We start from the raw sequence: 16,317 nt of genomic DNA on the forward strand, positions 1-16,317 counted from the left end.
AAGTTAACTTTGGAAATGAGTCTATAAACCAACGGCAAACACAACCTACATAATCATGTATTCTTTGATAAAGTTGTTTTCCGTGGGGGTATAGGTTCACAATTCTGAAACCACTTTTCATGTATACTGGAATCAAACAATTCAAGTAAGTAGATAGCAGATGTTTGGAATCAGTTTTCTCATTTGAGGGGGAGTTGATACATAAGCAAGAGAAAGAGGTTAGAATGATCTATGTGGTAATGGATGGAATATCAGCATGAATTCATGTTTCATAAATAGAACTACAGATGTTACATACAGAAAACTTTACATTTATGTGTAAATTCATAGGTTATTATGTACATATATATTTCCTTCTCTGTGAAAAAGACCTAGAAGCAATGACATGCTAGTAGCAATGAGGAAATCCAGTGGCCAGGTCTTAGTTTATAATACTGTTCTTTAATTCAGGGCTCTAGAGAAATGACTGGAGAAGGAAATGTACCACATGAGCCTGAAAATAGTGCCAGAAAGTAAGGAAATACTCTCCATTTCAAAATCCATAATGATGGCAGTGGCAGGGGGTGGGGGGGCATGTCAAAGGACAGAAGAGCCCACTAAAAGAGCATTCAATGTTTGCATTGGGAACAATTTCAGCAACAATGTAAAGTAGTATTACATGATAACCCAAAGTATAAATATCCACAAATCCAAACTGATATAAGTGAAGAATTGGTTAAATTACTAAATGGAGAAGAAACATATCTTTGTAGAATAAATCCAAATAAGTTATATAGGTACTCTCTCCTCAAGGAGTAAGAGCATAACTTCTCACTCCCTAAGTGTAGACTATGTATGATATCTTCCTTTCAAAAAGTATAGTATGAAAAAGGGGAAAGAAGAGTAACTTTACAGTGAAGAAAACTGGCTGAACTGACTGAGGTTAATGCGAACTGTGATAATATGTACCCTTGATATGATGAGAATGGCCGTTTACCTTGGTGTTCTTCCAAAAAATACAATTCTGGTCTAATAATGGGAAAAAAACATCAGACAAATTCACGTAGAGGAACATTCTACAAATATTTGACCAGTATTCCTCAAAACTGTCAAGATAATCAAAAACGACAGAAATCTAAGAATAATATGACTAATGTAATGTGGTACTCTGGAAGTATCCTGGATACAAAAAGGACGTTAGGGAAAAACCCAAGAATATCTGAATAAAGTATGGATTTTAACTAACACATATTAAGATTGGCCCAAGGATTTTATCAAAATGTCTTATGCTAATATGCTAGTGACTGGGGAAACTAAGTGTAGGACATATAGGAACCCTTTCTAGTTTTTTGTAAGTCTAAATGAGTTCTAATAAAACTTATTTAGAAAATATTTTTAAGAGATAGAGGAAGCTGGTACAGTGGTACCCACTTGTAATCTCGGCTACTTTGGAGTTTGCAGCAGAAAGACTAAGTTTTGAGGCCTACCTGGGCAACTTAGTGGGACTCTATCTCCAAATAAATTTAAAAGGGTTGGAGATGTAGCTTAGTGGTAGAATACTTGCCTGCCTAGCATGTGTGAGGCCATGGATTTAATTCCCAGTACTGTAAAAGGAAAAAAAAAAAGGAACTATTATTGAAGAGCGACTAGATAGACACATTGATCAATATAATTTGTGAACCTTTTCAAAGTAGCTACAAAATCTATTTTGGGGATACATACAGAAATTTGAATATGAAATAATATTGATTTTTTTTAGGTCATGGTATTATTTAGTATGGTATTATGGTTAAATGGGAGAATATCCTCACTCTTGTAAGAGAGGCACACTGACACATGTAAGGATGTTATAAAATGGGATGACAAAATCCTACAATTTATCTCAAATGACTGAGGCAGGGGAAGGAAAAACATTTGGAGAAAGCAAAAGCATCAGTGACAAAATGTTTAGGAATAGTGAATCTATATGAATGATGAATCTAAATGAAATGTTCATTCATCATGTTATTCTTTCACATTTCTGTAGGTTTGCAATTTTCAAAATAAAGTTTAAGGCAAATTTTAGATATGGACAAAATGATATCTAAAGTATCTAAAGTTCATCTTGAAAAATAAACATTTGTGATTGGATACTGCTACTCAAGGACCAATTCTTATACCCCAAAGGGCATTTGATGACATACAAATATAAATGAGGTTATGCATTCTATTTTGACTATAAAAACATAAAACCACAGTAAGACTTTACATGTACAACTAAAGTACCTATGGAACTTAGTAAACAGGATCATGCTAGAAAAAATACAGTCATGAAATACACTCTTAAATTTTTCTGGGGATAGTGAAGCAGAGGAAATGAGATTTAAAAAAAAAAGTTAAAAACAAACAAACAAAAAAAAAACACCACCAAAAACAAGGCAAGACAATCATTTATTTATTGGACAGGGCAAGGTCATTTAAAGAGAGAAAACATATTCAAAACGTGTTTAGCTTGGTGTTACAGGCATCGATGCTCACAACAAACAACACTACTCAATACATCATGGAAATAGGCCACATATAACCAGGAAGATGCTGTCATGCCACTCAAAAATAAGCCACGATGCTTGGGAACAATTATTAGGGAGTTACAGAGCATAATAGTCTCTAATTCACCAATCTCCATTTTCTGCCATTGGGCCATTAGCCCACAGTATTGGCTGGTTCCCTGGTTATTGAGTCTTCCTGTATTCTAGAGAACTTTGATTGGTGTGCACTTCTCACATTTCTGAATTGTCACTGAAATCATAGTCAACTGAAGGACTAGCTAACTCTCATCACTATAGTTTTGAACTACTTTAGGCAATAATTAACTATCTCATAGTAATGTAAATAAAATTCCATTTAATACATTTAGCACTGTTATAATGCACTCAAATCACCTTTAGTCCTATGGTACATACTTTAAAAGACAGTAGAAATTCACTGGAGTAAATTTTAAGAGAGATTTGGGGAGCTCACCTGGCCCGAGGTATATGAGGTGCTGACAAAGACAGACACCTGAAAAGTGCTATGTCAATTATTTGCCAAATTATTTGGCATCATTTTTAGCAGGACTTTTCTGACTGGGCCAGCAAAGATAGATTTCAATGTCCATTCTACAAACTAGCCAAAATATTATAAGCAATAGTATACAATGAATGATTGGCTATTCAGCATAAGATTAAACTGAGCATAAGATTAACTGAGAAACCTGTGAGGTATCTGACCCTCCCTCCTTAAATTCATTGATTTACCAGTCACTTTCTTTTCCTACAATAAGAGTTTTCAAGATGAGAACAACTTTTTCATGCCAGAGAAAACCATTTTGGGGAAGCCAATCACAAAAGACTAGATATTGTATGAATTAATTTATATTAAATGATTAAAATAGGTATATAGAAAGTGGACTGGTGGTTGCCTAGGGCTGGGGAGCACTGGGAAAAAATAGGAGATGACTGCCAAAGGGTACAGAGTTACTTTCAGTGTGATTAAATGCCCTAAATTTGTCTGATCATGGGCGCACAACTTTGTGAATATAAAAATCATGAAGTTACACCTTTTAAATGGGTGAATTACATAGTATGTGAATCAAATGCCAAATACACTGTTACAAAAATTTTAAGAAAGGAAGACAGTCCCCAAAGAGAAGAAAACAAGAGACTCTCCCAAAGCAGGCCATACCTGAGGAAATGGTAGACAAGCATGGTGTAAAGAGCTTGTTTCCCACATGCTATTTTGACTTCATCACTTTAATCCCTTACTTCATATTTTTAACACATTTCTAAATTATTTTAGGTTATCAGCAGATTTCTAACTTTGTCTCATTAGAGACCAAAGTCAGGGTTCCACCGATTGAGCTGGTAAAACAAAATAAAATGACAATAAAAATCCCATGACAAAATAATCTCATCCTTTGGGGTTGTGTACAACTAGGCAGAATGTAAGAGCTGAGGTTTATTTCCAATGGAAAAAATGCCATCAGGTATAAGGGCATCTTATGACTCTTGCCTAAAGCATATTTCCTTTTCAAACCTGCATACATTTATTCCCTTTACACCTATACAATTCAACAAAAAGTAATGTTTTTATAACTGTACAATTCAATAAAGCAATGCTCTCTACCAAAAAATGCTGAGCTTCCTGCTCAAAGAGCTAGCCAAATTTCCCTAAGGGTAAAATTACTATTTCTGAAAAAATCCAACTCTTTATCCATCTTCACCTTCAGCACTATACAGTGAAGACTGAAAACTAAACTGGCTATAATTTCTTAAATTACTTTAATTTTCTAAAATATTTAATATATTAGTTCCAAATATTTAGAATATATTTGGCCCAATTTTTTTGACTCTGCCTTTAGATTAATGAGAAGCTTCTTTTATTTTCACTTATTTAGTAAGAAATAACACAGACTTTGAATAAGTTAAACTGGCTAATGACAGGTAATCAGTTTTCCTCAATGATTATGATTGTTCCATAGAGGGATGATAATGAAATCACAAATGGTCTTTTTGGTCTATCTTCAACTAATACTACAAAGTTAGGAAACATTTTTACAGCTAAATGAGGAGAACACAAGCAGCATTACAGCAAGTTAAACTTGTTAAGTGCATTTGTTATGACAGAATTTCTGACGCAAAAATTGCTCACTGCACACAGAACCTCAGAGAAGTGATGAAATAAGACAACTGATGTTAGAAGGTATATAGGAATGGGGTGGGGAGAGAATCAAGGATAAATTAATATCAGACAAGTATCTTGGAAAAAAAAGAGCCACTTTTGAGGGCACATAAGAAAAACTGAGAAGTCACTATTTTGGTCTCATTAGGGAAGTCCATTTGATAAGAACTGAAGACCTTTTTACTATAATTCATGCTGCAAAATGCAGTAGTCACGCAGTATTTCCAAAAGGATTCCTAAAAACTAGTGCAAAAGAAATCTAAGAAAATAAATAAACATAAAAACCAACCTTTTTCAAGGAAATGTGTTCAAAACAGTGACTTTTACAAAAGATGCAAATTGGTTTTAAATGAAAATATATATGAAAGATTAAAGACTCATTTTGCAGATAACTTACACTCCATCTACGATTTTTTAACAGTGTACAAACAAGGGGTATAGATTTGTTTCATTAGGTCTGAAAGATCAATATAAATACTGATTGGGGGGGGAGTGTTTTATACCCCAAACTCCAAGATTCAGCTCTGTGTCCTGTCCTGCTACTATAATTTGTAAAAACCTTAGCGACGCAGTGATTCGAGTTTTCGTAACTTCAATGATGTGTTAGAGGACAATGCCTCCTGGTTTGAAGAATTTGTTGTCTCCGAAGGCCGGAACAATACTCGACCACGATGATTAAATACATAAAATGATGGATGATTCCTTAAGGTATCAAATGTCCTTAAAAGAAAAAAAAAGCATCAATTTTAGATAAATCTTTATAAAAGCAGGTAAATCTGTAAAGCACATAAATCTTTGAAAATAACCAGGTTTCTAATGAATTACAAATTTGCTATGGACTATATTTTAACTCAGCCTAATAAGCCCATAAAATCAGACTGTAAATGATAATCATACTAGATATCTATCTCTCTCTCTATCTCTCTAACTGTACAGAGAAAATAAGAAACCTGGAAAGCCCACACAAAGCTCTCAATTTTCTTTTTTATTCATCCATTCATTTTAGGTTGCCTATGAATAATAAACCAAACACTAGGTCAACTTTAATCACCTCTATAAATCTAAAAGTGGCTTTTTCCAAATAGTCTTCCAAAAACATGCCCATAGATTACACCTTTTGATTATTCTCATTTGGCCCTCACTATTCAGCCATATGATCATTTCACAGATCTGTTTCCCACAAATCTTTCAAGCATAACAACAAAACCTCCCATTGGCCAAAATCATATATTTTGCTACCACCTACTTGATCCCATTCTGTTTTACTTCTTTCTTTCCAGGCCCCTTGCCTGTGATTCTTGGTAGACTCTTTATAAGAGCAGCAGTGATAGTAGAATATCCTTTCTTTTCTAGTGAGACCTAAATAGTTTTTTAAAAAGTTCACAAACACCTTGGTGTATGGCCTTTAGTGTTTGCTTTCAAGTGTTATTTTTCAGAAGAACCCTTCCTTTGATTAAAACTCAAATCTCAAAGTCAGCTGACCTAATCATTCAAGTACACCCCCATATAAAACAGGAGGTATATAAACGTACATTAAAATGTAACAGCATGTACAAATATGTAACAATGAATTCCACCATTATGTACAACTATAATACACAATAAAAACAGAAAACAACAAAAAGATGCAAATCAAAAGTAAAAGTAAGGGGGTGAGGAGGGATGAGTTTCCTTTAACACATAAATTTTTACTGCGAACCCTTCTAAGAAAATACAGTTATTTCCAGGATCACGAAAGTGGATAAATTTCATGAATTACAGTAGATGGGGTAGAGAGAGAAGATGGGAGGGGAGGGGAGGGGGGATAGTAGAGGATAGGAAAGATAGCAGAATACAACAGTCACTAGTATGGCAATATGTAAAAACGTGGATGTGTAACCGATGTGATTTCTGGAATCTGTATACGGGGTAAAAATGGGAGTTTATAACCCACTTGAATCAAATGTATGAAATATGATATGTCAAGAGCTTTGTAATGTTTTGAACAACCAATAAAAAAAGAAAGTGGATAAATTTCAGAGATGGAATTATATAAAACTGAAGTAGAAATATGAGAAAGAAAAACAAACAAAGCTTGTGAAAACAGCTTAGAAAAAGTCCAGAAAAAAAAAAAAAGAAAGTAGAGTAACATTTTTTTTTTCATCCAGGAATACAAAAGGGCCTGTGGGCAGAGCTTATGTCACAGACCAGGTTCAAACAAGAGAGTAAACAGAAAAACGATTATTCTTCCAAAGACTAAGCTGTCACAAGAGGATAAAAGATGAATAAAGAAAGAAAAGAGAGAGGGAAGGGGGGCAGAGGAAGGAAGGAAGGAAGAGAGAGAGAAGGAGGGATCATGGTTAATCTTTTGGAGGAATTATCTATGTGTCTATTTCTCTCCCTCCAACCAACCAATAAATTTAAGTTTCTAGCTAGTACTATAAGGTAATACCTTATTCTAATATCAATGATCAGACATTCAGCTTCCATTTTTCCTATCATATCAAACACTTCCTCGATATTTTTACCTCTTCTTCATACAAACTACATAATCAAATGTAAGAACAAAACCAAGATTCATGTGCCAGAGATTACATAATAAAGCAAATCCCTACAAAATAAATGCCTCTGAAAAGGGAAAGACTTACTTATTTTTTAGTTCTGAAGTGGCATCCATGTCTTTAAACTCCCCTGCAATATGAACTATACCATAACAGGTAACTGCAAAGGCCAGAAGTGTCTGAAGAACTATCTGTGAGTATAAAGATTGAGATTACTAAATAGCACAAAAATATTATACAAAACATTCACAATCTTCTCTTCTACTCTGTATGGCTTCTAACAAGTAGTCCCTTTCAGTGCCACTTATATAGGAAATCAATTATCACTTGAAATTATTTGCACTCAGACACAATAAAATCTTCTATTCATCCTGTGGCTTGGCTACAAAAATAGGTGTGATGCTTCAATAAATAAACTCAAATAGGGGCTGGGATTGTGGCTCAGTGGTGGAGCACTCGCTTAGCACGGGCAAGACATGGGTTCAATTCTCAGCACCACATAAAAATAAAGGCATTGTGTTGTGTCCGTCTACAAAAAAAAAAAAAAAAAAAGATTCATATTCTCTCTCTCTCCTTTAAAAAAATAAACTAAACAGTACTAAATAAATACAAAATCAGTATTCATTTGTCAAATATTACCTGTTTGAAGGAGTAACTGAGAATTTTGAAAATGTGTTTTTTTTTCAAAATAAGTACACAAAGCATATGCTACAAAGTAAAGAAAAGCAATAAAATTACACCACTTACCCACTATGCAGCTTAAATATACAGTTTCTAGCACCTTTCAGGTGCCATGTGTCCCCTCTGATTATTTCCTTTACCCTCCTTCTCAAAGTTGAATATTGTCCCCAATTGTGTTAATCAATTCTTTGCTTTTCTTAATAATTTTTCTAGCTATATATTCATCCCTACCTTCCTTTTACTTTTGCTCATTTTGAACCTTATTTAAATGGACTCGTGTATTCTTTTGAATCTAGATGTTCCTGTTAAACATTATGTTTGTAAAATTATCCCCTGCTGCAGTATACAGTTATAGTCTGTTTTCATTATGTTTTGTATTTCATTATATGGAAGTTGCACAATTAATCCATTCCACCATTGATGGATATATGGGTTGTTTCCTGTTATTTTTATGTTAACTTGAATATTCTTGTGTGTCTCCTGATGCACAGGAGTGCAAACACTGAGTATAAAATATGCACATGTTCAGATTTATTAGGTAATACCAAATGGCTTTCCTCAAAATTTGTGCAAGCAACAAAGTTGAATGTTTGAAACTAACCAACATGAGATTACGAGCATATTTTCTTGATTGTGATTTTCTGAATTTAAAAAATTTTCCAATTTGTAATGTTATTTAAAATAGATATACAAAAGTGTGTGTGAATGTTTGTGTGCATTTACCACAAAGAAAATGTGATAGATAGGTAGCCACATCTACCATACCCTTAATTATAAACAACTCAAGTAAAAATTTGTCACAACCCTTTATTCTGTTCAGATTAAAACCTAATGTCATATGTAATACAAATTTACATTCTGACCACCAATGAACCAAGGAGACTTTTTTCACTGTTAACAAGAATGTGTTAAATCTGAGTTGTCATGAAAATATGTTCAAGATAAATTGTATAATAAAAAACTATAAAGTTTTATATATGTACACATGTATAATAACTTTTTTAAAAAGAAAAACTCTTATGTTTTGATTAGATAAAACTATATATACATGTTGTTTACCCATAGGAAGAAGTCTGAACTTATATACTTAAAACTATCAGAGGTAGAAATGAAATTACCAAGGAATAGGATCAGTTTTGTTATTGCTTTAATTTTGTGCAGCCAGTTTTAATTTTTATACTTATTGTTTGATTCCTTTACAAAGAACTTATTACTTTTAAAGTTCAAATCTAATAAAGATAAAAATTGTGAGTGAAGTTGGAATATGTAATATTTTAGCTTAAAAAATACATTTTCTTTAGTTTTCCCATCTATGTGTATCCCCAAACAATGCATTATTAGCTTTGTTGTAAAACTTTATATAAGGAACTTTTCTAAGAAATAAAGTCAAGTAATAAACTTTTTTATTTTATTTTTTAATTTAGCACTGACTTTTTATTTAAAATTCCTGAGAACCAAATAATTAATCTTTTAAGTCCCTTTCATACTATGGTCAGGGTAACTTTTAGATTATTTTTTAAAAATATGTTTTAGTAGTAGATGGACACAATACCTTTATTTTATTTTCATGTGGTGCTGAGGATCGAACCCAGTGCCTTCCACAGGCAAGGCAAATGCTCTACCGCTGACAACCCTAGAAAGACTACAGTTCTAGAAAACAGAAATCTTCCACAGTTTCTAAATTTTGGGTTTTACAAAGAGTGATGCGAAGCAGAGAACAGATGTTATTTCATGTCTAAAAAAATGTTAAGAGGATAAAAACCAGTAAAAAAATTATCATAAGCAAAGTGGCTAATTTTAAAAATATATTGTAATAGAATATAAATTACCAACTTACATCTATTGGCAGTGATTCATCTTCTTTTTCTGTTAATCGCATGTAAGAACGATCTATAAACCAGAAGCATACCATTAAGGAAATTGTAGCCCATTTTTCTTTTTTAAAATTCGAGCAAATCAATAGATCAAAGAAGTGGCTGACTTATATGCTACATAAAGTAATGCTAATCCCAGATTCCTCAAAAACCTCTATCCTCTAAGGCAGTCTGCCTTATCTTAATTAACTATTTCATTGTCATTTTGACTTGCTTTGTCACCTTGTAAGATGGGGTAAGAGTGATAGATGGGCAAGTATGAGGCAGAAATACCCAAGCATAATTTTTTTTTAACTAAAGGAATATGAGAAACTTCTGAAAACTGTTTATTTCACTAAGTAGTAAAAGAAATAATAATTTAAAAATTAATAAGTCTACAGAAAATCTCAGCTCTGTATAGCACCACATCACATAGGAAAGCCAATGTAATACTGGTCTGGAAACATTTTTTTCTGGAAAAAACATGATGGGGCACTGGTGGACAAGAAATTCCAGGACACCAATTTCTGCATCTAGTACTTTTTAATTATAATTCTGTTGCTGCCTTAATTTCAGGAGGCAGCAAGGGATGAAGGAAAAGGATCAGGATTTGAAAGCTGGTGAACTTGGATAATGGTACTGGTAATTTACAACACCTCAAGTTAAGACATCCTCAGTGACTGTAACATGTAGTTCAATTTTTAGAGTGTTAAAATGTGGGAGTGAGAGGGGAGTGTGTCTTAGAATCAAAGAAATACAGTATCTTTTCATTTCCTGAGTTTCTGAAGCAGCAAAATGAGAATAATGGGAGGATTAAGGAGATTCACTATACCATAGCTGCTCCACTATAACAAAGGTCATTACAGCAAAGATGATCATGCTATCTGCTGCTGCAATCCCACATGACATAATTAGTTTCAAAGGTATTAGTGTCTTGCCAACACGAGTATTACAAAGAGGACTCACTGCAGTGACAAATCCACAAGGCATTCTCATCACTTGAAACATAAAAATACAGAATCCTCATTCTAGATAGACCTAAGGCAATTTCTATTTAATCATGTACATTGGACTTCAAATATCGAAACTGTTTTGAGTAAATGGGTATGAATTCTTTCTTAAAAGAGAATGTGTTTAGAGACATATTCTTAAGTTTTCACTTACAGAATTGTTAAGGACAGGTGTATAAAGAAAAAAAAATCAAACCAAAACCAACAATAGATTTGGACTAATCTTCTACTGTCTGTTCCATTTCTAGCTAACTTTCTTGTTTCCATGCAGCTTAACCTGACTCTAACACTATCTTTAGCCAGGCATTTCTTCATCTGTAAAATGAAGGGGTTGGACTTCAGTGATCTCCAAGGGCTCTCCTTGCTCTATGATTGTATAATTTTAAAGCTGGAACTTATTTTAGAAATTAACATTGTACTCCAATGTATCCTAATCTCCTCCAGGACCATGCTTCTCAAACTAATGTGCATACAAATCACCTGGGGATCTTATTAAAAGGAAGATTCTGACTCAATAGATCTGAAGAGAGGCCTGAGTGTCTTCTAACAAGCTCCCAGGTGACGTCCAGGAGGCTGGTCTGTTGACCACACTCAGAGTAGCAAGAATCTGGGACAAATTCCTGAACCACCAGTTCCTGGAATAATTAATGCCCCAACTCCCATGCAGCCTTATAAACTTTTAGCATAATATTTATATCTCTTCATTGTGATTATATCTTGATCCACTTTTTTACCCCCAGTAGCCTATGAACTCCCTTATGGCATCGCGGTCGCTGTACTTGTAGCAGCTAAGCACGGAGTAATTTCAACCAATGACCAGAGACTGAATTTTATAATACAGTGCAGCACACATCTCTTTTGCCCAAGGTCACACTGATTCAGCGGTCAAACAAGTTTTTAATAACCGTCCCTTCAGACTCCCAATTCGGTATTCTTTACCGGTATCACAGTGCCTCCCTGAGGCAATGGGTCACTTAACTTCTTAGTCTATGCCTGGACAGCCTAGAAGTCCCCAGGATATTGTCCACCTAGTTGTCACGAGGCCACAAGCATTCAAAGTCCTCAATCCCACACTCTGCCTGATCTGCCCTATGCCGGATCTGACATCCCTGGCCTGGATTCCCCGACAGACTCCCGCTCTGAACCCTAACCCTGACACCAATCTTTCTTCAATCTCGGGTGTCCACACCCTTCAAACCCCAAACCTTACGCCGCAGATCCTGAATTGTATTTCTGAGTCTGTAATGTAAATAACCGTTCCTCGGACTTTCAGTCCGACAGTCCCTTAGGGGTGCACCCACATAACGCCCCCAGCGTCCACACCACAGAGGTCTCCTCCTCCAGGTACTTACGCTGCGCAGCAGAAAAGGCGGCGTGGGCTAGGGCAAAGAGGCCGATGCCTACTAGCCCCTTCCATAGCGATGGCGCCATGATTCTGAAAAAGCAATAACCCCCCCCCCAAAAAAAAAAAAACAAAAAAACGCGAAGGGCGGCTGAGTTGTTCCTTCTTTCACCGGCGGGTGTCCGCTCGGCGCGGGAAGATGACGTCACTGAAGCCCAGGGCGCGAAGTGCCTTAGTGGTGCAATAACTAGAGAACCGTGAGAAAGAGGAAACAGGAATGCCGGGAAGAAGGAGAGAGCGACACGGAAAAAGGTCGGTCAGAGTCTCCGAGCCTGCGCAGTGTGGCCTCTCTGCAAGGGACGGAGGGTGTAAAAGAGAGGAGAAAGTGAGACCAATGGGGAAGCGAAGAAGGGCTCCAGCCAATGAACACCGGCCGCGGGGGAAGGGGCGGGGCCTGCGGAGAGGCCAGGGCGGAGCCGGGGTGCAGGGGAGGCGGCAGTAAGCGGTAGCTTGCTAGAGGCAGTGGTCGGTGCTGGGTTCTGACCGTGTCCCCCAACAGTGTTTTTTGTTGTTGTTGTTGTTGTTTTGTTTTTTATTGCTTCGTTGGTTTTGGGTTTTGATTTTGGTTTTCCTTCAAGCTGTGTGCTTTTCTTTGATAGGTCTTTCCCGCTTTTGTCCTCTTGGAACTGTCAAGTGTAAGGAGACAAGAGTATTAAATTGAGGAGGCAGGTGGAGCTTCCAGGACACTAACCTGGATTTGGAGCCCCAAACACTTGGCACACGGGCGGCGCTCAGCAAAGTTAGTTTTTTTCTCTTAATGTTCAAAGGGTCTTGGGGGAAAAAAAAAAAAGAAAAAAAAAAAAAAAAATATATATATATATATATATATATATATATATATATATATTTGTTTTTCTCCATTTTTATTTGTCTTGACCCCCTAAAATCCAGACATTCAATAGTAACGTTCTCCCCTTTACCACTTTCTGCTCTTCTCTACCCTGGTGAGCTCATCCACTCATTTCTTACTTCAACCAGCATAGATATTACAGTGATTCCAAATCGATAGCTCTTCTCTCAAATATCTCCTTTCTTAGCTCCAGATCTTTATTTCCAACTACTTTCTGAACAATAATTTTCATATGAGTGGTCCTGTGGCACTTCAAACTTATATACCCAAAAGGGAATTCATCTTTTTGTTTCCCCAAACTGCACCCATTCATACACTGCTCCCTGGCTGAGTGGCACAACTTTGTTAACTACATATCACAAGGTAAATGCAAACAATAGACTACCATTCTTTCCCTTGAACCCTATCAGAATTTTATGTTTAGCTTCATCAATTTACCTACTCTCACTTCCTCAAAGATGCCTAACCTTACTGCTCCTTTTAAGTTTGCAACACTCTCATTTATGATCCCCTTAGCCTGCTGTTTTATATCACCTTCTAACCTACTAAATAATTGATCTATTTATGATATGTTTATGGTGTTTGCTGTGTTATTGTTTACTATTTCTCTTCCTCCACTGTAATGTAAGTTCCAAGAGGACAGATTTTTCATTGCCTAGAACCTTGGCTATCACTCGGTGGGCATTCACTAAATGTTTGTTGGATGAAGAATGAGTGAATTGTGGAAAAGAAATATTACTGTTTGAAAAGATATCTACATTGTCTCCATTATTTTGAATTAGGTCCCAAAATCCCTGTGGACTTCTGATATACTTGAGTTTCCTCAAAGCTGAAAAGAACTAGAAAATAAGGAAGACACCCAAAGTTCAAAATACTTACTCAACTTTACCTATATAATTATTACCATATAAATATAAAGATTTGGACAGTGATATATATATATATATATATATATATATATATATATATATATATATATATATATATATATCACTGTCCAAATCTTTACTCATGATCATTATTTTTCCCTGAACTGTTTCCAATTTCTTCACCTGAAAGCCAGAATTTTACACAGTACTTGATCAGTGTCAAATGTGGTATAATGTATTCCTTACAAATGTAGTCCTATTTATAAGCCTCATAATCAGGAAGAACCAGCAGGTAATATGTAGAGTTGGCGGGAAAGTACTTCCTTCTCCACTCTTGGGAGTTAGCAAGATAGAAATGATAGTTAACAAAAAAATCTTAAAACCTCATTTTTAGCTTGGATGATGGTCAAGTTGAAATTTTCAGGTGTTCTGGTAAATTGCCTTTTGTAATATCCATTTATCAAAAGCAGGAAATGATTGCACATTTTCTTAAAGTAGCTGAGATGTGGTTCCTTTCTTTTAAAAATATAAGGTTATGGAAAAATAGATCCAGTAAGGTATGTGGTACTTGTACATGCCATTAAAGCATTATTTTAGTCTTCAGTGAGATGACTCATGTCCAGACATTGAGTTGCATTTTCTCTACTGCTCTCTTAAGATGTCTTCCCCACTCTTATGGTCAGCCTCTTACCTATGTACTGAGTACAAGAGAAACTAGCTTAATTTTACATTTTCTAATAGTATTTAAATCATGATCATGACATGAGATTTAAATTGTCTTTATCTGTAGATTCCAACCTGAAGAGAAGCCAAAGTATTCATAATCACAGTTATCAAAGATCATTCAAATAAGTACCTTGGGTTCTCTCATACACGATTCTGAAGGTTGGAATTAATCCTAAAGATTCAAAGTACAGCTAATGACAGCACTGTTTTCATGACCTCTTAGAACAAAAGTCAAACCTCAGGTGAAAAAGTACTTAAATTCCTAAGTGACCCCAGAAATGCCTTTAGTTTTCCTAAGCAACTATTCATATGCACCCCAGAAATGATGTGGATATTATTGAAGGTGGAGATAATGATCTCTAAAGCCCTTCCTACTGAGATATAAAGACTCATCACATTTCTCAGGGCAATCTGTTGAATAGAGAAAGCACAGCTAACCAAGAACTATCTTTAAAGTTCACTTACTCTGTTCCATGACACTGAACTAGATGAATATGTTCACACACCACAAATTCATGTCTACATTTCCTATGCAAATTCTCCCTCTCTACCACACTGTCCTTTCCTACTTAGTTCACAAATCCACTTTCCCTAGGAATATGTTCCGATTATAGGTATCTATAAAAGGTAAGTATCTATTGTAGGGATTAAACCTTTCTTCAAGCTATTTGTATTTAGCAAATAAAACAGTATATTTAGTACAAATATCTCTGGGTAACAAATTCTAGAAGCCTGCCACCTTCTGGGCAAACTAGTATTTTCAAGTTTGAGATTGTGTCCTCTGCTTTTTTTCTTTTTTAATTTATTTTTTAGTTGTAGATGGACACAATATCTTTATTTTTATGTGGTGCTGAGGATTGAACCCGGGGCCTCTCATGTGTGAAGCAAGCACTCTACCGCTGAGCTATAGTCCCAGCCCCTGCTTATTTTTTTCTTTACCAAAGTAATGTGTGTTCATTTTAAGAAATTCAAACAACAACAACAAAAATGTATTCCTCTTAAAGCATTAAAGTGGTGCCATGGTATTTTAAGTTTTGAATCTTAGTAAACAAGACTGTGGTTACATGATCCATATCTTTAAGGTTTGTTTGATGGATGGTTTATATTATAGTAGTTAAAAGCATTTGCTCTGACATTGGATTGGGTTTGAATCCTGGCTCTTCCTTTTCTACCTCTGGGAGATTGGAGAAGTTACTTAACTTTGCTGTACCTCAGTATACTGATCTGGAAAATGAAGTCAATAATAGTGTTTATTTGATACAGTTCTTGTCAGGATATAAAGTGTTTTAGAACCCTCTCACACATACAAAGCACTCAGTAAATGTTACCTATTGTTATGGACTCTGCTAGCTATTTTTTCAAATTGAACAGGTTTCTTACCCCTTTAGTCTTTTCTAAAACATCAATTGCTTCTTCTCTTTTATTATTTTAATTGTTCTTCTCTGGACACTTTCCAGATGTACTAGTATCTCTCTTAGTGTTTCATTACCATATATGCAGAAAGTATCCTAGGTTATGTATATGAGGTTACTATGATTATTCATTTTTTTTAGAAAGAGTGAGAGAGAGAGACAGAATTTTTTTAATATTTATTTATTTATTTTTTTTTAGTTTTTGGTGTACACAACATCTTTGTATGTGGTGCTGAGGATCGAACCCGGGCCACACGCATGCCAGGCGAGCACGCTACTGCTTGAGCCACATCCCCA

The 16,317-nt window shown here is 35.3% G+C and overlaps 1 protein-coding gene across 1 annotated transcript; it reads right to left on the bottom strand.

The window, feature by feature from the left end:
• Nucleotides 1-2,390: 2,390 nt before the first annotated feature.
• Nucleotides 2,391-12,381, bottom strand: Mmgt1 (membrane magnesium transporter 1). Its single transcript, XM_046468160.2, has 4 exons — nucleotides 12,114-12,381; nucleotides 9,736-9,788; nucleotides 7,305-7,408; nucleotides 2,391-5,397 (listed from the first exon to the last, which is right to left on the bottom strand). The coding sequence occupies exons 1-4, from the start codon at nucleotides 12,190-12,192 to the stop codon at nucleotides 5,238-5,240; spliced, it is 396 nt and encodes a 131-aa protein (XP_046324116.1). The 5' UTR covers nucleotides 12,193-12,381; the 3' UTR covers nucleotides 2,391-5,237.
• Between the last annotated feature and the right edge of the window lie 3,936 nt (nucleotides 12,382-16,317).

The sequence above is a fragment of the Marmota monax genome, unplaced genomic scaffold (assembly GCF_021218885.2).
Source record: "Marmota monax isolate L192 unplaced genomic scaffold, Marmota_monax_Labrador192_F-V1.1 WCK01_AAM20220418_F8-fsc00333, whole genome shotgun sequence".
Classification (NCBI taxonomy): domain Eukaryota; kingdom Metazoa; phylum Chordata; class Mammalia; order Rodentia; family Sciuridae; genus Marmota; species Marmota monax.